The following is a 23,691-nucleotide window of genomic DNA, read 5'->3' as shown; positions in this document are numbered from 1 at the left end:
TGTGTGTGTGTTTGAATAAATGGCAGATGTGTCTCTGTCTCGGCCTCCCAGCTGCCGAGCTGTATTGTTTCCATCCTTGTTAGCACTCTTTGTGTTGGTGGTAGCTGGTGGGCTGGAGTTAGATGTCTGTGGACACACCCACTTTGGTTCTGGTGTTAGAATGTAAAACAGAATGTAAAAAGACAGCTATGATTTTAAACAAACAAACAAACAAACAAACTCAGAAACAAATAAACACATAGCTACATAGATTGCTGTCCTTATTGGAAAGTTAAATATAGTTGCAGCTCATCGGTTAAACTGATTCAGAAATAATCCACTAAAGAATTAGCTCTGTAAATGTCAAAGACCTCTGAGAATGAACTGCACCATATGTTTCAAGTCCTGCTGAAACAATTCAAATGATTTTGGGTCAGCAAAACATCCTTAAGCCACCACACCACCCACCACAATGCTTTATCAACACCACCACAATTCTTCACAGCTAGTATGAGTTTCTTTGAAAAGCATTGTTACTGTAGCTTTTCATCCGACATAACAAGGCCTATGTTGGCCAGAGTTTCATTTACGTGAATCAGGTGAACTGCTTGTTGAATTAAAAAAAAAAAATCCGTACAGCATTTGGAATTCACAGAGAAGACCAACACCCAAATCTATATTCTTCAACAAAATGTCAGTACCTTTACTGACCAACAGCACATTCTGACCACTGGCTTAATGATGATTTGGGTTTATTGTAATCCTAGATTTTTATATTAAAAATCTTATATTAAAAATATGTGTGGTCCAGGACTAGGCTTAATCCCTGTTTGGTAAACTGCCCAGTGGAGTATTCCAAGTAGGTATGTGTATTTTGTCTATACTGTGTATACAGTTTATTCTGGTCTCTGTACACTATGTACAGTTATCATGCACATATGACGTCAGCGCCACTTCCTGCGCTCGAGAGAGAAATAAAAGGGAGAGTAAGAGGAAGATATACACATAGAGAAAGAAAGAGAGAGAGCGAACGAGAGAGAAAAAAGGGAGAGAGGAGGAGAGAGAGAGAAAGAGAGAGAGGAAGGGATCCACTGCCTGTAGAAAGCAAACAGATTGATCTAGACTCTCTCAATCGCGCACCGAGCAGAGGAGGTCTTCCATGCTGTGCTCCAGACCTCCGCCAGTATGAATCGAGGGCTTTCTTCTACTAGCCCCGCCCACCGCGTATACTGCGCTCCAATTGGCCAAGACGCGGCATGATAAATATTCATGAGGCCAGCAAGCTGCTGTGCGCTCGAGCAGCTGCCTGCCTGCTGTCCGTTTGAGCGAGAGAACACGCCACAGTGAGAGAAAGGAGGAGAGGAGAGAGGGAGAAAAAGAGGAGGAAAGAGAGAACAGAGAGACACGGAAGAATAGGAGTAGAACGGAGAGTGAGGGAGAGGAGGCCCGGGGAAGGATTACAGCCATGACAGAGGCGAGTTTGCGGGACTGGATATGAAATTGGGCAGCCATGGCCATGTCTCTGAGCGCGGACGACGAGGATTACGACTCGGATACAGGAGAGCAGGTCAGTCCGCCAGCACAGCCCAACACACAGCGCACACACACAGCGCACACACACAGCGCACACACACAGAGCCACACAAACAGACCAATAACAGACCAATAAACACACACAGCTTATACAGGTTAGCATGGCTGCCCCCTTATTCTCCTGAAACATGCTCCTTTCTGCTGCTCTCCTCCTCCTCCTCTCTGGGTTTGATTAAGCTGCTTTAGGAGACTGGAGAGAAACAACAAAATGGAGACAACACTGAGGACTGAGGAATGGATTCCTGTACACACATAAAAAAACAGATATATAAATACTGCAATAAACGTTAATGCACATATAGTCCTGTTTATACAGTTTTATAGTAATCTTCATTACCTTATATACTTCTATATAGTGCAATACTTGCTGTAGTGCACCATAAAAAAGTAACGAGCTAGCTATAGTAAACTGGGATATGTAGCTAACTATTTAGCTAGAAATCAGCAGTTCTTTAAAGAATGAGATAAATAGATCTATAATAATACTTTACTACAGTGTAATAGACCTGCAGTTCTATTTACACTTATGTAGTAATCTATGTTACATTATATACTCTTTTGTAATGCCCCATTCTTGAACTATAGCTAACTAGTTGAATGGTTTCTTTGAATGGTTTTTACACTAAAACTGGAGTAATATATTTATTACTGTATTATACTCTTCTACAGTGCTGGGCTTTATAGTAGTGTATTACTATAATGCCCCATAATGAACTGTATAATAAATTGTCTGTATTTTATTGCAGTTTTCACCATTATTGAAACCCTTTTTGTGCAATATAGAAGTGTTTTTATCCGCTGATAAGATGAATTAAGTAATTAAGGTAGAAAGTACAGTTCATATTTTGCGTATATTTTTGTAGTATGATAATGCATGGACTTCTCTTTTTTTGTGTCTTACAGTAAATTTTGGTGTAGTGTAGTGTAGTAAATAGGAATAGTTGTTAGTGGTGTAAAAACTGTCTAAATAAAAAAAAGGATGTACAATTAATATTTGTCATAACAATAAAAGAGTCTTTTAAAATGTTTTTTTCTGAAATTTTCTCCCTAATTTTAGCGTAACCAATTGACCTACCTTCTTGCTTGGTCTCACCCTTTCTCTTGTAATGGGTGTGGGCCAGTGCATACTATGTGAAGTCAGCCACTGCCTCTTTTCAAAATGCCGTCAACATGCTTTAAGGAAAGCGCTGTATCTTCAGCTCTGATACATCATCCAGCAGATTCATGTGCCTGCTAGCATCACAATAAGCATGATGGGTGGAGAGAGAGAGAGTTCTAACTACCCACCTATAAAAAAGTATGGCCATTTGGTTTTTTTTAGGGTTTGTCTGGCTGATTTCAAGCTGAAGGATAAGAGCTATATAGGGCTGGAATAGTAATGTTAGCTGAGGTAACTTAGCCTTAGTGTTTGTTTGCCAAAAGACCATTTTTTTTCTGTGTAAATTTCATGTCACATGTGATCCATTGTGGCTTCCTGTGGTTTTAATATTGCTTTAATGTAGCATTATCTGGATGCTGTGTGGCGTGTTATGATACATTGTGGTGTGGTGTGATGAACTGAGGAATCTAAACCATGCCCAAAGTCTGTGCATTGACCAGCTTTGTTTTTTTTTTTTTTAGAAACAAAAATACATATAGGCAATTTAATTATTTAATTGGAGAAAAAAGTAACAAAATAAGTGAAAACCTGCAAAAAATGTTTTTTTTTTCATTCGTAACTTATTGTTTGCATTTAAAGTATTTAATATTACATGTGAGCCACCGTATACAAGTCGAGGAATGTAAAGTCTAATTGATGTAGAGTGGTGTAATCAAGCCTAAGGGTCCTATTGTACACACTGCACAAGGCTCTTTGCTATCTTACACCCCATTAACAGTCTCTCTTCACATCCTGTGCTCGCGCCTTTAAAACAGCGTCGGAATTTAAGAATAAATCTACACTCATGAGTGTGGTGGTCTAGAAGTGAGGTGTGTACATTTTTGGCATATTGCTATTTTGATGTCGGAAAACAGGTGCGCCATTGACTGAAATGGTCCTTGACAACAGTAAATTGTCAGAGTCCATTCCTATAGGTACACTGATGCGTGCTGCAGAGCGAAAACCTGAGCTCAACAATAAACAGAATAAAGAATAAAATAACATTGTTGTTCCCTTAAATGAGCTGCTTGCATACCTTCGCAGCATGAACACACAGGTCAGCATCCTCTGCTAAGATGCACGAAGCACCTCGCTGTTGAGATACAAGAAAACCTGGCTGGCAGAGAAAATCGGGAATGGCAAGTGAAACATTCAATACATAAAGCGATACATAAAGCTTTATAATGTAAAAAAATTAGTATCGGTTTGTTTTAAAATAGATATTAAATATTTATCCAGTACTATAACAACACTAACCGGACTTTATTCATTTTGCTGTGCTTATATCCTTAACCTACTAGAATATAATGCAATTAATTGTATTTGTATAGCCAAATTTTAGTTCTCTGTAATAATTATCCAAGTGGGTTTAGTCCCAGTCTATTCATTTTAGAAATATTTATGCATCACAATCCACAGAAACAAGCGCCAGCATCAGATATCAGACTGCAGTGAAGTGTTAATTCCAGGGAGCCAAAAACCATCTGGGGCTTTTTACAGACTGTTGAGGGTCCTGCAGTTTCTGTTTTGTTTGTGTGTGTGTATGTGTCTAAGTTTCTGTCTGTGTGTGTGGGAACACTGTGATTCAGGACTCTGTCCAGTTCAGCAGCATGACTGGACATGTGCTGGTCTCGAGTTACTTTCCCCATAAGCCACTGCTCCCTTAAAAAAAACACCTGAGACAATGTGGATCCTGCAGTGTGATTTGTTTTCTGTAGGTGTGACTCATTCAGGCTATAGTATGTAGGATGGTGTCCAGTTTGCAGTTTCAATATTCATAATAGTTTTAAAATATACCGAAAGTGTTTGAAAGCACTTAGATACTCTTATAGTTAACTTTGTCATTTTTCAGTACAAAACAAGGAACGTAGTTGGCATTTGCTATAGTGGAAATAGTTGCATTGTGCAAAAACAGGACAAGAATATGGACCGAATATGCAAAAATTAAAAATATGTCTATTAATATATATTGTCACTAAAGAGATGGATGGATAGACAGAAATCGGTAAAATGTATAGCTATATAAAGCTTGTATTTAACTATTTTAAGTTTATATTGTGGATTTCATCAATCTTCAAAAACAATGACAGGCTGCATATGTTATTATATGAAGTTTAATTAGTCCTGTTTAATTTGTAGAAAGTGCAGCCCATTTTTTCTGAATATGCTGCTATTAATACATTGTCTGCGTGTAAAATATAATTATTAATATTCTACAACGTAAAAGTTTCTGTAAATATTGTAATACAATATTTTTTTCCATGTTGTCCAGGCCTAAAGCTATGTTAGATTAATTTGTTTATTATACTATTATATTTACATTTATAATATTTATCTGTGAATCATGTTACACTGATTGGATTTTTTACGCACCGACTCTCCTTCATGTAGAGTTGTGTATTTATCATTGAAATAAACCCAGTCTGCCACAGGCAGGTGTTTTTTTTTTTTTTTTACCAACTACACTCCAATTATGTATTATGTGGCTATTATACTAATACTTTCACAACCCATTTTACTCACTAAAGACAAGGTACCTAATTGTATTTGTAACATGTAGCACCCACTACTGCCTTTGGTGAAGAAAAACCTTTAGTTAGTTTAGCTCAATTGTCTTTTGTTTGTTTATTTACATTAGAATTAGAGAGTTTCTTGAACTATGTATGTTTGTATTTACACATCTTACGCATCTTCCTAAAATCTGTACATTAAGCTAGCTACTATTTTAGTTGTGTACGGCTTGTTTATATGTATTTTATGCGCTACCTTTTTTATAATTTGGAAGGGAAATCGTTAAAATTTTAAATATCTTAATTTAGCTTTATGTACTGTAGTTTTACCATCACTAAAGCTGTTGCAGTTAAGTAAACAGTAATAAAATTAAATGGCCAGTTTATATGTTTATGTATGTGATTTGGTGTGTTTATAAATATGAGTGTGTGTGTTTTCCCTTTAGCAGAGCAGCTGGACTTTTTCTGGGTAAAAACTGGGGGAAGGGTTAGAGAGGAAAAGAAAAGAAAACAATAGGAGGGTCCGTCTACTGCTGCCTTGGCTAGGGCAGCAGGGTCAATAAATACAGACTTACGCCATAGAGAATTTCCCAGCAAGAATCTGTGTCCATGTCTGGTAGAACATATTGTATTTTACCAAGTTTAGAAACACTGGCTTAATACCATCATCAGGTCTCAACATTTTTTTCAGACATTGTTAACTTTGATATAAAATTGCTGTATAATTTCCATATGATCCACATGCTTGTTGTGGCCGACTGTAGTAAACACTACTGCAAGCGTAGGGGCACCCTTTAACGTTTTGTAATTGACACACTGATTCACCTATTCCAAATCGCAATACACCACAGAAAGCAAAACGAGGTGCTCTTTAAAGCCAGTAATATTCATATGATACATGCCCTTATTTATCTCTAATTGAGAGTACATCTCTCAGCTCTAAAGTGAGTATCACAACTCAGCAGAGCTAGCAAACACCACTAACTACACTGTTGAGCTCCACAGGACAGTTCTGTACAGGATTTCAATCCTTTGCAGTTGGTTTTCACAGTTTCACAGTGTTTTAAATATAGCTGAGAGACAATCCAGAATATTACAGAAGCTCTGCACGATGATGCATTACCAAGACTGCATAAAAAGGTAAATACAGCCTCCAGCCCAACCTTCAGTTAGTATTGGTGATTAGAATTGTCCCCAAAACCATTGTCCAGACCATTTCTGCATTTAGTAACAATCTGTACACTACAGGTAGAGCAGATCGGGTTTTCAAACATTGGAGTACCCCTTTTAAAACAACTGCCTATTGATGTTAAGTGTTGTTTGACTCAGTAGGTATCAGAGGATTGTGTAGGGATAATTGTAATACAAAATATTGGCAGTGTGGTTTTAAGTGTTATTATTACATTAAAGAAAGTTCATATATTTATGTACCTCCTTAACAGGCCAGGATTTTTGTCAATTGTCTGCCTAACATTACACAGAATAATTTTAAGGATAACTATCAAGCATTACATAAAAAGCTTTCATGTTTTATAAGGAACATTACTGAAAAGCGTAATTTTAATAGAAAATATAAAAAAATATTAAGCTAAATCTGCAACAGTCAAAAAATAATAAATAAAATTCGCTCTTTTCTGAATTTCTTAAAAATCTATATTTTTCTGATTACAAATCAACCAGTTCATGTCCTCCAAACCTTTAGTTTCGCTATGTTTGTCTAGTTTTTATGTCTTTTTTTCAAACTTGCAGAATTTGGGTTGATTCCTGTTACTGATTTGAAATTATTAAGTCAAGTAGTCAAGAGAAAACCAGCAGCTTCATGTAGGAGATTTCAAAGCCCTCAATTTTTTTATAATGTAAATAACTTATTTTACTGCAGACAAAAAGGGTTTTGTATCACCTACACCTGTAATCAGTATACAGGACAAAGTATTTTAAGGGGTTAAACTCTGCTAAATGCTAATGCTTCTTCTTCTGCTATTGATGCTGTCCTTTTTCTCAGCCCACACACTCTCACAAATATTGGAGTGTCCCCCTTCTCCTGAGTCACAGGGAAAATCCAGGAATTACTGTTACAAACAAAGCACTTTCACTCTTACCAACATGGATAACAGAGCAGTGACTGTTAGCATTTATGCAAACAGACAAGCAGCTAACTTTACTTTAGAAAAAACATAACAGCCTTTGTCTAGCTGTTCTTCCAGCATGACAAAACAGAAGAGAACTTTGATCACAGAGAAACCGTTATTTTGTCCTAGCAACAGTTATGTTTCTTTTTTTTTACAGAAAGGATGCTTCTGCCATTGTCTCTAGTTCAGAAATAGCTTAGGAAGGAATGTTGCAGTTGTATCTCCTTTTCTGAAGATGTCGCAATGTGGTGGCTCTTCATGCATCGACACAACTTCAATCCAAGTTCTTGATCTACTTTTCTGGACGGTCCTCTCAAGACGGCACCAATTTTGTTGCTTTAGCACCTTATCCTACCACATTTTCACTTTTTCATAAATATGCTTTAATGCAGCACCCTGTAAACAGCCAGGATTTTCAGCAGTGGCCTTCTGTGGGTTTGTTCGATCATTGTCTTCTGGAAAACTGTCAAGTCGGCAGTAGAGATGGGTTGATCAGTACTTTTGGGGTCATACCTATTTGTGATTTAGTATTTGAATATGATTAGTAAAATGAGGATGCCACTGCAGGGCTGGATTCTATATTGCCATTTCCAAGCAAACTTGCTCATGCATTGTTGTGCATGGTTTCTGTAATGATTTTTGCGTTTTTTTGGAATCAACCAGGTGGGAAATGCACATGGAGTTCAGCTTGGAAACAACTGAATAAAGCTCTGTTTCATGGTAATTCTGTGTTCTAATATTCTGGTCTGAATGAGGTACTCTCAAGAGGGGATTCCAGTTAGTGTCTTGAAACTTGTACAAAAATCGCTGAATACGGATACATAGCTGATCATTTTCTGTCTAGTCAGCAGTCTCATGATTGTGGCTGTGTGTACTAGCTGCTTCCAGTAGGTGAGTGGGCCTGTGTTAATGCCAGTCTTTGGATTTGAGTGTGTGTATGTGTGTGTGTGTTCACAGATCAGAAGAATTCCTCTGTGGTGAGTGTACTGAAGTGAATGAGTGAGTTATGGGAAGTGTTGCTCATGTGGGTGTGTTTTTGTGTTCGTTTGCTGTTTTTAGGAACATTTGTTGGTGGATTACAAAAGCCGTTACCCTGGAAAGAGGAACAGCGAGTATTTTTCTAAACTCTGCAACAGTTACTAATGCTAAACACACGCTGTACCACCGATTGCGCAAGACTACAATATTTGCTCAAGTGCACAATTTTTTCTGTGTAATAATGGAGAACTAATAAACCTGTGCCATTTCCATGTCGCAATGTTTGAAATTAAGAGCATGAAGAGCTTAAACTTGAAATATATATTTTCTTCCAAAAACTCAAATTGGAGCCATAATCAAAATAAATTGAGCGTACATGGTAGGGCTGCACATGCACAATGCGTAATAGTCACATTGCAGGACGTGCAATGTCACTTAGGGCAATTAAATCAAACACCTCATGTTGCAAAGTTTTGATTCTTGACACAAGAAGTAGATACACAGCATTGTCTCTGTGTCTGTGTGAGGCTGCTGCTGGCCGTCACATAATATTTTTTTAACCAGACTTTAGGGTGCTTTGGTCTGTAATAAGATCATCAACTGATCGTACAATGGACATGACCTTAATCATTTTGTTATCAATAATTATTTTTTCTCAGTAAGGAAAGCCTATTAAAATAAATTTAATAAAATACTGTACCGACATTTATGTTTTATTTATTTGGATGTTTAAAAAATGTATATTGCAATTGCATTGTCTCAATATTTTAATAATTAAAAGGTCATTGCTTTGTAAATTCAGTAGCATTATATATTATTGTTATATTTGTGGCATAAACGGATAATAAGTCACGATTGCAATTATTCCCAGGCTCATATATTGTGTAAATAAAAATAGTTATTATTAAATTGTTATTTTGACAGGCCTAAGGGCGGCAACATATTTGCATGCCACTGTAACTGAAGTACTAGTGTCTGACAGCTGCTGGATATGAGCTGATGATGCAACATTGCCTTATTTTGAAGGGCTGAGCTCCAGTATTCAGTTACACTGGAGGAGAGAGAGAGAATAGTGTGTGTGTGAGAGAGATCAGTGCGTGTTGGATTTCTCTGCAGTGTTTTATTCTCCTTGACTTGCTGGAGTGTTTATTATTAGTCTCTCTCAGCTGATCTGTGATTGGTGGGATTGTAGAGTGATTTACATACAGTTGTGTGCATAGGTTTGTAAATCCCTGGTAACATCCTCTGTAGGGGCACATTCACATACATTTTATTAATTCCATAATGTACTTACTGTTTATTGAATTTATCTATCACAAAAATGTATGGATGCAACGAATGTTCAGCAACCTAGATGAATCTGTCAAAAATGCACATTTGCCAAAAAGCGCTTATGTGAAAAGGCTAGGCATTTTCCTTGAAAAGCAAGACAAGATTACATTTAGGCTATTCGATTTATTTAATATTTTTACAACAGGCTATTTAACCTTATTTAAAATGTTAGTACTTAGTTTTCTAACACAACACAAAAAGGTTGGAGTGCTGTGGGAGACAACGCTTAGATGTAGATTTTTTTTTTATTAAGTTCCATCAACCACAGATGCAGCTCCTTTTTGCTAAATGATGGATGTAATTAAATGGTGCTCCTCAACCCCCTTTTTTGTTCTATTCAAAACACGGCTGTTCAAACAATAATTCTGCTCTTCTTCCCATTACTGTAACTGAGTATATTGCACTATACTACTCATTCTAGTTATTTTTTTATCACTGTGGTTGTAATCTTTATCAGTGGGTCCACTACTGCACTGAACATTCTAACACACAGTAAACAAACATTGCCCTTTTTTGTCATCATTCAGAATAAAAGGAATGGAAATGTATAATTAAGGGTACATGTTTTCTTGTTTAACCCTGTTAACACGACTGCTGTAACGGGAACTGAGGAGCAGCTTCAGATAAAAACAGGTCTGCAGTGCACACAGACAGAGCCATCAAAACAAACGGACAGACAAAGCCTGAGCCGTGTGGCTGAAGCCCTCCCAGCCTGTCAACTTCAACACATCACACGAATATATTTTTTATTATTTATTTATTTCTGTTGTAATTTCATTTACCACATTGGTCGCCAGGGACTGGGCTGTTGCCATGGTAACACTCCTTGCAGGAGCACTGATTTCTCCCAGGTGTGTGTATGTGTGTGTGTTACAGTACTAAGTAGTAAAGCTGGAAAATGCTGTGGAACAATAACAATTATTGATAATTCCACTGTTAAATGTAAAGTGTTTTTGTGTTTTTGTGTTTGTGTGTGTGTGTGTGTGTGTGTGTGTGTGTGTGTGTGTGTTTCGTTTTGACCTCCACACTGAGGAGAATGAAAGGCGTGCTGTTAAACGCAGCTGCTGGAACTGAGCTGAGCTCATAAATTAAAGATATGAAAAAACTAAAAGCAGCTGAGTGATGTAAGCTTTTCTAATGCACTTTAATAATTTACTGTTACTGTACTTAATATTACTGATGTACCGATACAGTACTAACCCTGTCTAACCTTTATACTGTTCAACTCCGTGTGTTGTGTTGTTCTCTGACGAGTTGTTTGATACAGTACTGTATTTTTAGTAGGGCTGCACGATATTGGAAAAATTTTACATGGCAAATTTTCTTTTTTCGACAATATATATTGCTATATTAAACAATGCAGGTCCCATGATGTTACCAACCCTGGACCGATCAAGAGTTGAGTCACTCAAAACCCAAGAAAAACAGCAAAATAACAGTAATCTGCCCTTTAATCAGGCATTGAAATGACTTTTTAAAAGGTAAATAAGAGTTTTTCTGAGATTTAAAAGCGTGAATTCAGCTGTATCTGAAAATATCTGCAAAAAAACTGCTGGACTGAGGTACACTGCTTTCGGCACGTGTGTTTACAAGCGTGTGCCCAACCATATTGATGGAGGCCGTGCGGTTACCCTCCCCCTCACACTTCTCAGGCAGCAGGAGCCTGTCACTTGCAGAGACACAGAGACAATGCTGTGTATCTACTTCTTGTGTCAAGAATTAAAATGCACACATCACGATAACGATGCTTAATAAACTATATATTATGCAGCCCTAACGTTTAGTGTCACTATCAGCACCAGTACTGAATTTGAGGGCCTGTATTAGCACTAGTACTTAATGTAAGGGTCAGAATCGCCATCGATACTGTATTTAAGGCTAAAAATTGTCACTAAAAATGTATTGACTATGTATGATCGACTATATGTAAGGGCCATACTTTTTTAAGGCAGTAACTGGCAACAGTATGTTATGTTAGTACCAGAATTGGCACCTATACTGTATTTAAGACCAGTATTGACACTGATACTGTGTTAAGTGCCCGTACTGGCAGCAATGCTGTATTGAAGGATGAGAATTTGCACAGGGACTGTGTTTAGGTGGCAAATTTTGGTGCCAGTACAGTATTTAAGAGTCAGGATAAGCACAGGATTGTATTTAAGAGTTAGAATTGGTATTGTTTTAACGGGCAAATATCGCCACCAATAATGTTAGGGCCAGAATTGAGGCCAATACTGTATTTAAGGGTAAGAATCAGTAGAGGAACTGAAATTAAGGGCCAGTATTTGTGCCAATAATATATTTAAAGATAGAAAATTAACACAGGAACTGTAATTAAGGGCAACATTGGTGCTGATTGGCACCAATAGCAGTAGGGTCAGAATCGATACTGGTACTGTTTTCAAGAACCAGTACTGGCACAATCATGTATGTGAAATTTTCAGTGTTTTTTTTTTTTAACTACATTTACATTAAAACAGTATTTATGGGATACAATACTGTATTTACGTTGTGGTATCAATTCTGATTCTATATTTAAATGCCAGCAACAGTGCTAATATTGTATAAGGGGTAGCAACATTGTCAATACTGTATTTTAGTCACAATACTGTATGTAATAGCCTGAATCCAGATCAATTCTATATTAAAGGGGCACTATCAGAGGTGACTATACTATAATTAAGGACCAGGATCTATACTAATGATAAAAATAAGGGCAAGATTCTGTGTTGATACTGTATTTATGGGACCTTATCTGCACCAGTGGTGTACTTAATGGCAAGTATTTGCATCAATACTTTATTCAAGAGTCAAAAAAGGTCACCAATACTGACTTTATGGGCCAATTTGGTGCTGAATTAATCTTTAAGTGCCACAATTGTCAATGATACTGTATTTAAGTGCTAATATTTGTGTAGACACTGCATTTGGGGGCTAGTCACTGCCCAATTACTTCAGAAAACACTCTTCACTGGTACAGAGGGCCTTGGAAGTGAAGGGTGACTGCAGTGCCTGAGTGCACAGCGGTCAGTGGGACAGCACGGTCAGATAGCACTGAGCGAGGGGTAGGATGTGATCACATGAGCAGCTAGAGTCTGAGCACTAACACTGGCTCTCTGTTCGGTGAAGCGCTTGATGTACTGACTGTGACACAACACGATAAACACTGCATAACGTGATTCACACGGGGCCACCTACTGTACAGGCAAGCTGCACATCCTGGTCTTAATTTAGTTAAGTTGATTAAACAAAAACAGTCATCTTTTTTCTGCACCATCCTCTGCACCTATCCTGTATAGTAAAGCACTTCTTTTTTTACCTTTTACACTCACAAATGTTCTAATTGGCTCCCCTGTATTGAGCCTCATTTAGAAAACAGTGTTTGCTGTACTACAGTATGCACAGGGCTATATTGCTATAGACAGAGTGGGTGAGGCTAGACTGCTGTAGACTGAATGGGTGGGGCTAAACTGCTGTAAGTTAAGGGTTGTGGGGTGTATATCGTACCTAAAATCATGTGGAGTGAATGCAGGTTAAATAATCTCTTGGTTTATTTGAGACTTTGAGGTTTCTGTGAGTGGTGCGTTACACTGCTATGGGCAGCAGGTGGCGATCCTAACTGTGTGTGGGTGAAAGTTACACTCAGCTCATTTATTCCTGTTTGTTTACTCTACTGTTGAATCAGATACTGTCAGCTGTGTGAGTGACATATATAGAGTAAGATCACTGGAGTAGGTGTGTGGCCTGTGTGTGATTGACTCTCTGGTGAGTGTGTGAGTAGCAAGATTGTTTATTTAATGTCCAGCTGACTCAGGACTGACTTAACTTTTGTTAAATCACACTGTGAATCATTAGACACACACAGGCACGCATGTAACGTCATTTCATTTCTCAGAAACTAAAGGTAAACTGGGACTATTTTACTATGAAATAATAAGTATATAATGTTATTGTTTTCATTAGGCATTCATGGATTTTTTTTGTTTGTTAGTTTTTTTGTCAACCACATATACAAGTACGTGCATATTTGTACTTGCTTATATCTACCAATCGGCTACATTGTGTAATAGTTTAGTTGTTAGTGTAATGTAGTGCAGTGCAACTGTTAATTTATTCGTTTTAGTTTTTGTCGTGAAAGTCATATTATATGAAAAATTATGTATTTTTCTTGTCAAGCATATTTTTTAAAGATGAATGAAATTATGCTTAGATAAAAAATATGAATAAACAGGCGGACAGGAGCAAGCAGTGTTATGAAGCAAGTTTTACTTGGAACTTTTTTTAAACCATTTCATTCAGAGTGGATCTGGGACTAAATATATATCTGAATATAAATTGGATTTTAGCAATGAAATTGTCAGGAACTAATTGTCTGTTTATTAGCATATTGGTATCAGAGCCTTGTTTGGTAGAGGGTAGATATCCGATACAAGTATCGGTATTCATGCATTTGTAGTTATTATTTTAGTTAATGTTGTAGTTAATACTAGTTGGTGCCATATTGCTGTAGTGAAAAGTGACATTATTATTTTTTTATTATTGATAATTTCACAATCTTTATCTACTTATATTTATCACATTTTACTAAATGATTAAAACCTCTAACTCGCACTAATCAACAGGGAGTTTATGACCTGCATGTTTTATTGAAATGTTTTAATTGGAAGTTGAATATTGAGATGATTATGATTTTGATGAGCTGTAATGTGTGATTTTTTTTTTTTTCACCATGTGCCCTTAACCCACTTTGTTCTCTCTTTCTGTAGCAACGGCCAGCGAACCGACCTAAACCCAAGATGGCGGCTCCGGCCACCCCAGCCGCAGCTACGTCTTCAGCATCGTCCACCCCGGCGGCAGTAAAGCTGCCGTCCAATCGCAGCTCGTCAGGGGCACGGCGGCGGAGGACGCGGTGCAGGAAATGTGAAGCGTGTGTGCGGACTGAGTGTGGAGAATGTCACTTCTGTAAAGACATGAAGAAATTCGGGGGACCAGGACGCATGAAGCAGTCCTGCATAATGAGGCAATGTATTGCTGTAAGTAAGACGCACACACACATGCACTAAAACACACAAACAAACACACAAATACTCTAACTTAATATCAAAAAAGTGCCAAACTAAATACAAACTCTTGGGAAAAAACTTTAATTACACAATCCATATTAGCAGATGTGAAAAATGATAGTTCATTCTAATATAAATTCTTATGTTTTATTAATGTAAATAAAATCTGAAATAATTGTGTGTATTTCTACAGCCCGTGTTGCCCCATACAGCAGTGTGTGTGGTGTGTGGAGAGGCAGGAAAGGAGGACACGCTGGATGATGAGGAGGAAAAGTTTAACGCCATGCTGATGGAGTGCTCCATCTGCAACGAAATCGTCCACCCTAACTGTCTGAAGGTCAGAACCAATATTGATTCTCTTCAATTTTAGATTTTTCTTTTACTTTTCTGTTTAATTCTATTCTCTCTTTGTGTTACTGTTTTTGTAAGCTGTGCCCTAAATGGCTGTTCTATATTGTCTCATGTGAGAACCACATACATCAACCACAGCTTAAACACTCCTGTGCAGTGAGTTTGATAGACCTAAATGGCTGTAGGCTGAATGGGCAGTGCTATATTGTTGTAGGTGGAAAAGGCAGAGATATGTAAATAAGTGAATTCTTAGAACGTAAACAAAAGATTGTACAACTGCCTTGTTTTTTTTTTTGTTTTTTTTCCCCACCAGTGAAAAGCATGTTCAGAGGTAAACGCTAAGGCTAGTACACAAAGGCTATAGAAGCCTAAATCATAGAAGTCATCTCACTATTAAATCACCAATAGTGGACAAAACAAAATATATCAGTCCAGAGTGTGTACCACTACACTGATTCTGCCTCTGTTTTATGATCACAAAAACTAAGTAAAAACGGCACTGTTTGAGCCTCAATATGAATGCCCTGCCCTCAGTTTCTTTTTCACTGCTTTGTTCTTACAGTCTGTTCTTTCTCTTTCCCTTTGACACTCCCTCCTTTCTTTCTTTCTGTTTTTTTTATTTTTTATCTCTCACACACACAAACGCACACACTCAGGTGAAGGACGCAGCAGGAGTCGTTAATGACGAACTGCCCAACTGCTGGGAATGCCCCAAGTGCAACTACGCCGGCAAGACTGGGAAAGTGAGTATCACAGGAACGTTTACTCAAACTGCAGAAGAGAAATGGTTATATCACAGTATGTATAGTATTTAACATTAGATGTTGGATAGATAAGTGAGTAGATTTTATGACGGATATACTTGACACAGAGATACATAGTAAATGCGAGGATGGGTAAATATAAATGATGGGTCTATGTATCTAGATCTGTCCATCTAAATAATAAACTAACAGACATGGACAGATAGACTGTATGAACAAATGAAAAGTTCTCATAAATGCATTCAGCTGCTTCTTTTTTTTCTTTTTTTTTCTTTTTATTTATACATATTTGTTAATGCACAAATACAAATGCGCACACAGCTTGTCTACACCCTGTAGAGAAGTACTGCCTGTAAAATAGGACTCTCTGGAGCAGATAAGCATGAACCTATTGGCAACATACCTAATTCCAGTGGAACTGTGTTCTCTGCAATAATGGTGCTCGATCTAATCTTTTGAATCTAATCTTTTTATATATATATATATATATATATATATATATATATATATATATATATATATATATATATATATATATATATATATATATATATATATATATATATACTTACTTTAGTTTTAGAAAAAAAAATGAATGAACAGGTGTCCCAATACTTTTGTCCAAATAATAATAATAACATAAGATTAGACATTAGATGAAAGCATTTAAGCAAATCATGCATGTATTTTTTTAAATTAAATAATAAAAATTAGCATAAGATATAAAGTTGTCTGTTTTTCTTGCCGCCCTCTTGGCCTGTAAGCAAAAACGTGGTCCAGGATTCAAGTACGCGTCCAACCTGCCGGGGTCACTGCTACGGGAACAGAAGGCCAGTCGTGACCCACGGGAGGAGGTGGACCCCGCTGCAGTCCGGAGGAAAAGCGAGAGAGACGAGACCCCCAGACTGACAGTTGATGACCTGTCCACCCGCCTGCCCCCACTACTGACCCCCAGAGAGCTGCCTAGGCCACGGCCGGACATACCAAACTTCCTCAGGAAGAAGAAGAAACTGTTCGATGATGACGAGGAGGAAGAAGCTAGTGCTAAAAAGAAGGTAAATCATGCTGTCCACTCACTGGCCATTTTATTAGAAACACTTTTCTATTTCTCATTAACTGGCCACTTTTTTTTTTGAAGAAAAAAAAAAGAGCCTAAACAGCTGTCTACAGCACTTTTCCTTTATGGCCGCTATATTGGAAACACCTTCCTACTTCTGCTCGCTGTCAACTTTTACTAGAAACATCCCCCTACTTACAATTACTGGCCACTTTTTTAAAAACACCTCTTTACAGTACCTCCATTTAATGACCACTTTATTTGAAACCATTATTCACTGGCTACTTTAATATCTATAATCTGATACTGTCATTTATTGGACTCTTTATTAGAAACACCTCTTAACAATACTTCCAATAACTGGCCACTTTAAAAAAAAAAAAAAAAAACACTTTCTACTTATACTCACACATCTAATCACTTTTTTATAAACAACACGCTACTTTAACACACTGTCCACTGTATTAGAAACACCCATTTCCTTTCTCTGGACACTTCTTTAGGAACACGTTCCTACTGTGACACAGTGGTCACTTTATTAGAAACACCTACCTATTTTCCCTCACTTTACATTTTTTCTTCTTCTTCTTTAGCTGAAGAAACCATGGAAGTCAGAAGATCCCTTAACTCCTAAACTTGCACAGATGAAGACTGAGGAAGAGGAAACATCTGAGCAGGAGGAAGAGCGGGAGGAGGACAGTAAACCTCCTCGGCTTTCTGTTAAGAAAGAGACAGGTTTGGGAAGGAGGCAGCAGGAGGAGCAGGAGCGAGAGGATGAGGAGGAAGATGAAGATGGAGGAGTGCGGAGGGCTCGTGAGCGAAGCCCCACTCTGAAGAGCCTCTCTGCATCGGTAGAGAGCGATGCATCCCGCTGCAGCTCACCCAGAGCTGGACCCAGCAGTGAGGGCAGTGAGACCCAGGAGAGAGTGCCCAGGTACCTCTAAGTGATTATAAACTAATATAGGTCTTATAATATAGTTCAGTTAAAACTGTGGCCTAAAATACGTCTCTATTATATTTTTTATCTGAGTTTAAACCTAAACCCCTCTCTCTCCTTACAGGGCCCGGGCACGGAAGACCCGCCGCAGGCCACAAAGCCAGCAGCTCAGCGCTGAACTCAGCAAGCAGCTAAACCAGGAGATCCGCCGGACAGAACATTCACTCGCCAACGAGAACCAGCAGCCGCTCAAGAGTGAGCCAGAGGACAGCGAGAACGAGGAGCCCAAGAGAAACTTCCGAAACGGAACGATAGGGGGTGACCTTGGGGGAGACCGAACACACCTTCGGTACAAAAAGAAATATGAATTGGCAATGGCTTTATTTCAAGTAGTTTTACAATAACTGCCAGACTTGCATTGTGGGTTAAAAGTACAATGTTTAGTGTGTAACAGAATTATATGTTAATCATTATTAGAGAGAGAACATTTGAACAATTAATATATATTAAAATGTAGGATTACGGTTTAGTTTATTGCAAATTATTGTGATGTATGCAAGATTGCATTTCAATAAAATTTTAGGATAACAAACACAAGCATGTGTAAAAAAAAAAGTTAAATAAGTTTTAACTGAGTGCAAAGTGTAGCCTAGCAGTCGGGATTTCAACATTGTTCAACACAACTATATATATATATATACACACACACACACCCACACATCCTTATTATATTATATACAATGTGTCCTTTCTTAGTAAAAAGCTTGATTTTTTTATTTTTTTTGCTAAAATAATGTTTAGTGTCATTTGTATTGACCATATACTGTGTAAATAGATACTTCATGTAAGCAGTGATTCTTAATGATATGATCATGTCCTGTTTTGAGATATTGTATTGTTGATGATGTACATAATAACATGTTTTATGTGGTTGTGCAGGTCTAACCTGAGAGCGAGAGAGATGAATGGGACGGCCTGGGAGCTTCGCCACTTCTACCCAGCTCAGATAACTCCGCTCGGCTTCAACCGCAGCGCCCCCATCCTGCGGCCACCGCCCACCAGGTCCCCACCTAAGTGTGTGCAAATGGAGCGCCACGTCATCCGCCCGCCGCCCATCTGCCCTCCGCCTGATAGGCTGCCACTGGTTGATGGGAGAAGCCACATGCTGCAGAGAGAAGCCTGGTTGGCCGTCTTCAGCCACCTAAGCCATCGTGAGCTGTGTGTGTGTATGAGGGTCTGCAGGACCTGGAATCGCTGGTGAGGATTTAAATACATGATACAAAGACAATACACTGTCTTTTTAGCACTGGAGCTATTAGACTAATGTAGCTAAAAAGTAATGGAAGCTTATCCTCCCACAATTAGTGCTTAGCTATGGGGCTAATACAGCTGATGAGTAATTAAAACGAGTACCCCAGCAGTTAGCACTGGAGCTTTAAGACTAATGCAACTAATCTAACAACTAATGGAATCTTTCTATCGCCTATTGAAGTTCATTATCTCTTGGTTAGCATAGTAATGTGATGATGATGATGATGATGATGATTTGTATGTGCAGGTGCTGTGATAAGCGTCTGTGGACTAAAATTGACCTTAGCCGCTGTAAGTCGATCACTCCACTGATGCTAAGTGGAATAATCCGCAGGCAGCCGATCACGCTGGACCTCAGCTGGACCAACATCTCCAAAAAGCAGCTCAGCTGGCTCATCAACAGACTACCTGGTAAGTTTAAATTTCTCATGTGTTTCTCATGCAAATCACACAACTCAAAATTCAACCTGGGTTACGATTTGATTTACAAATGTACTCCCGGTGGATTCCATGTTTTACCAAGACCTAAAATATACACTAGCTTGAACCGAAGCACGATTTGACAAGGTAGCAGAACTTGACAGAACACTGGTCAAAGCGGGCACAGTTTACGTCGGAATTTAATGATATAGAGCGGACTCTGCGGCTTCAACGTTATACAGAAATACATGACATCCATTCATACTAGAGACCACTACTAGACATTTTAAAATAAATTAAAAAACAATAGAATGAGACCTTTAACCAAACCTAATTGGGCTTTATTAATACTCTTAGTAAATCATTTTGTCCCCAAACATTTGTTAAGCTGTGTATTTGTGTGTGTGTATCTGATTAGGTTTGCGGGTGTTGCTTCTATCTGGTTGTTCGTGGGCAGCGGTCTCAGCTCTCTGTACCTCCTCCTGCCCGCTGCTCCGTACGCTTGACCTGCAGTGGGTGGAGGGCCTTAAGGACCCACAAATGAGGGACCTACTATCACCACCTACAGACAACAGACCAGGTACACACTGACATACGTTCCCACACTTTTACGCTCTATGTTCAGGACCAAAGTGCTGTAATTGTAATGGATGGTCAAATTGACATCACAACTAAGATTAGTTTACTCTGTGCAGTATGGTTTCTATATAGCGCTGATGAACTGGAGATGAATAGTTCTTTCTGTAACTGTTCCTGCAGGTCAGATGGACACGCGCAGTAAACTGCGGAACGTTCTGGAACTGCGTCTGGCTGGTCTGGATGTTACAGACAGCTCTCTGCGGCTCATCATTAAGAACATGCCCCTACTGGCCCGGCTAGACCTTAGCTACTGCAACCACATCAACGACCAGTCCGTCAACCTGCTAACCGCAGCAGGAACAACAACCCGCGACTCGCTAACTGACATCAACCTGTCAGGTACACACACTTTATGTACAGTAACCTGAATTGAAGGGTTAAACTAGAGTTTAGCAATCAGAGAAACATATACAGCTCTGTAAAAAATAAGACCACTTTAAAATTGTGTTTCTTTGATTTTACCAAATTAAAAACCTCTGGAATATAATCAAGAGGAAGATGGATGATCATAAGCCATCAAACCAAGCTGAACTGCTTGAATTTTTGCACCAGGAGTCTCATAAAGTTATCCAAAAGCAGTGTGTAAGACTGGTGGAGGAGAACATGCCAAAATGCATGAAAACCTTTTTTTCTTACATTATTTCTTCTTTTTGCTATGTTTTTTATTTTTACATTTATTACTATATGGTCGCTGTTTATTATCTGGTTTTGCTTGTAAAAAGAGTAAACTTTATAAAAAATTTTTTTAAAGGTACACTGATTATAATGTGGAGAGAAAGTTCTGCACATTTAAAGCAGCACAGCATAATAATGTGTGTGTGTTTTTTTTTTTTTTTAATAAATATATATCCTGGTCTCCTACAGGGACAGCTGTACATGTGCATGTAAATAAAAATGTAATTGTATAAATATTATAACACACCATTTTATTCTCATTAACCCACAGTTTTAAGGCTTTCAGATGGTACTAAGTGTTAAGGATCTCCAATTAAGCCCCTGTATCTCATACATTGTGTACATGTGTTTGAATTTGTCTCATTTTTCTGCAGTGTGTAACCGGGTGACGGATCAGTCTCTGAGCTACTTTAAGCGCTGTGGGAGCATCTGCTGGATCGATCTGCGCTTCTGTAAGCAGGTTAGCCGGCAGGCCTGCGAGCGTTTCATCGCAGAGATGTCCGTCAGTGTCTCATTCGGACTGAAGGAGGACAAACTGCTGCAGAAACTCTGTTAACCCCGACACACACGCTCACACACACGGACACATACAGACAGAAGTACACAGTGAGATGCGTGTGTGAGGTGTACTCGCGTGGATTGGAGCTGGACTGGATTTACTGGAGCACTCAAACAGATCTGTGGATTTTTTCTTTTTTTTTCTTTTTCCCACCATAATTTCCTCTGTTCTGATTGGATGAGCTGAGATGGACGGACACTAACCAGCAAATAAAAATACTGAATGGAAAAATACTGTGTTTGGATGCTTTCACAGGTTTGGCTGTATGATACAGTATTGGATGTGTTTAAAAAGTGAAAAATAAATTGTTACTGGCACATATATGTACAAACACACTCCAACACCAAGCGAAAGCACATTATTATTATTAATATTATTATTATTACTATGTGTTATTTCTGTTCAGTCCTGATGAGTCTGTGGGTTTTTTTTTATATAATTGAATTTTTAAATATATTTGTCTGAATGGGTTTCTGTGTGCTCAGTATTGATTACTACATTCTGGTCAGCTATCTATTTTTATTAATTTTTTTAAAAATTATTTACAGTGCCATATTCTCTCTGTTTCATTCAGAGTTCATCCTTGAGTTAAACACATGGCTGTGGATTCAACCTGAAGGTGTGGAGACATGTTCTGGAGTGTGTTTTCTTAGGAATTATTGTCCCTGAAACTAAAACAGGACATTAAATATCATTAAGTTGCTCCACTAGTTATATAAAGCAATACTTTGGCCAATTTACCAGTGGTTAGCACAAATTTGCTAAGTCATGTTTGGTGTCTGAAGGTTGTTCTTAAGGTTTACAAGTGCTTAAAATAAATGTGCTACAAAAGGTGTTTTAAGCAGTACCATGAAGAATACTCTAGAAGTTTGACCTTCGTATCCACTGCCTTTTTTCTCTTTTTTTTTTTAAATGGTTGTTTATGGAACAAAAGTGGTTCTTTTATGGCATCACTTAAAAACCCTTTGTAGCACCTTTTATTTTTAGGAGTGCACAGATAACAATGCACAGCAAATAAGAGTTTCTTTGATTTTACTAAATTGAAAACCTCTGAATGTAATTAAGAGGAAGATTGATGATCACAAGCCATCAAACCAAGCAACCTTAAATTGTTGCACCAGGAGTGGCATAAAGTTATCCAAAAGCAATGTGTAAGACTGGTGAAAGAAAACGTGAAGATGCATGAAAACTGTGATAAAACCAGGGTTATTCCACCAAATATTGATTTCTGAACTCCTCAAACTTTATGAACTTTATGAGCTTTTTTTGTATTATTTGAGGTCTGCATCTTTTTTGTTATTTCAGCCATTTCTCATTTTCTGCACAAGTGCTCTAAATGACAATATTTATTTTGAAATTTGGGAGAAAGGCTGTCTGTAGTTTATAGAATAAAATAACAATGTTCATTTTACTCAAACATATACCTATAAAGAGCAAAATCAGAGAAACTAATTCAGAAATTGAAGTGGTCTCTTAATTTTTTCCAGAGCTGTACTTGCAGTAATTTATAATACTAATGTTATGGGTTGGAACAGAAATAAACCAGCAAATAAGCAGTGAATAAAACCGTTTTATATCAGTTCTGTCCTGTACCCACCACACACACACAGAATTGCTACAGGATTTATCACAATAAGGATCGATGAGTCATTGCATCACTTTAATGGTGTGTCAATATAAAGAAGTGAGAACATCAGACACCAAACATGCCAAGTGATTAATGTGAGGTAGTACATTCATAAAATAGATTTTCAACCCAATTATCACTGTTCTTTGTAATTAGTAATCAGAAACGTAAACAGACGTGGCTGAATCTCAGTACAATAATTGTCTCCATGTACATAACACCATATTTGAGATTAATTCCTGAAGCAGTAATTGTTAATGATAATGATTGATGAGTTGGGAGGGGGGTTTGATGTAGAATTATTGTGAAACTGTGAGTTTGTCTCAGGATCAGGCGAGGAGGAAGATGATATTGAAATAGATCTGAATTCACCGTCCTGTAAACATAGACATACTGTAAAACTTCAAGGGCGCCATTTGCCACCTGAAACACTTTGTTGTAAATTGGGCTATTTATATTTGTATGTAATAAAAAGAAAATGTCAGAAGTGTGCTTCTCTTTTTCACCAGAGCTAGGAGGCTAATTTTATCCAAATACCATGGTATGTATTCTTAAATTACATTTTTTGTTGTTGTCAGTACATTAAAAAAAAAAAAAAGAAGTAATGGATTTGTTTTACTGATTCACAT

General features: G+C 37.9%; 1 protein-coding gene across 2 annotated transcripts; it reads left to right on the top strand.

Annotated features, from left to right (window-relative positions):
• Positions 1–1,164: 1,164 nt before the first annotated feature.
• Positions 1,165–23,549, top strand: kdm2ba (lysine (K)-specific demethylase 2Ba). 2 transcript variants are annotated; one of them, XM_022670453.2, is made up of 12 exons: positions 1,165–1,546; positions 14,426–14,692; positions 14,916–15,059; positions 15,730–15,816; positions 16,602–16,892; positions 17,488–17,828; positions 17,956–18,180; positions 18,771–19,088; positions 19,390–19,553; positions 19,981–20,142; positions 20,322–20,540; positions 21,251–23,549. In XM_022670453.2, exons 1-12 carry the CDS (start codon positions 1,490–1,492, stop codon positions 21,430–21,432), a joined length of 2,457 nt encoding a protein of 818 aa, XP_022526174.1. In that variant the 5' UTR covers positions 1,165–1,489; the 3' UTR covers positions 21,433–23,549. The 2 variants fall into 2 exon arrangements, with proteins under 2 accessions (XP_022526174.1, XP_049341663.1); XM_049485706.1 differs by having other exon boundaries at positions 1,168–1,546; positions 15,730–15,817; positions 16,594–16,892.
• Positions 23,550–23,691: the final 142 nt, after the last annotated feature.

This window comes from Astyanax mexicanus, chromosome 12, assembly GCF_023375975.1.
Source record: "Astyanax mexicanus isolate ESR-SI-001 chromosome 12, AstMex3_surface, whole genome shotgun sequence".
Lineage (NCBI taxonomy): Eukaryota > Metazoa > Chordata > Actinopteri > Characiformes > Acestrorhamphidae > Astyanax > Astyanax mexicanus.
Note: the sequence above shows the minus strand (reverse complement) of the source record. Positions and strands in the feature narration are given on the sequence as shown.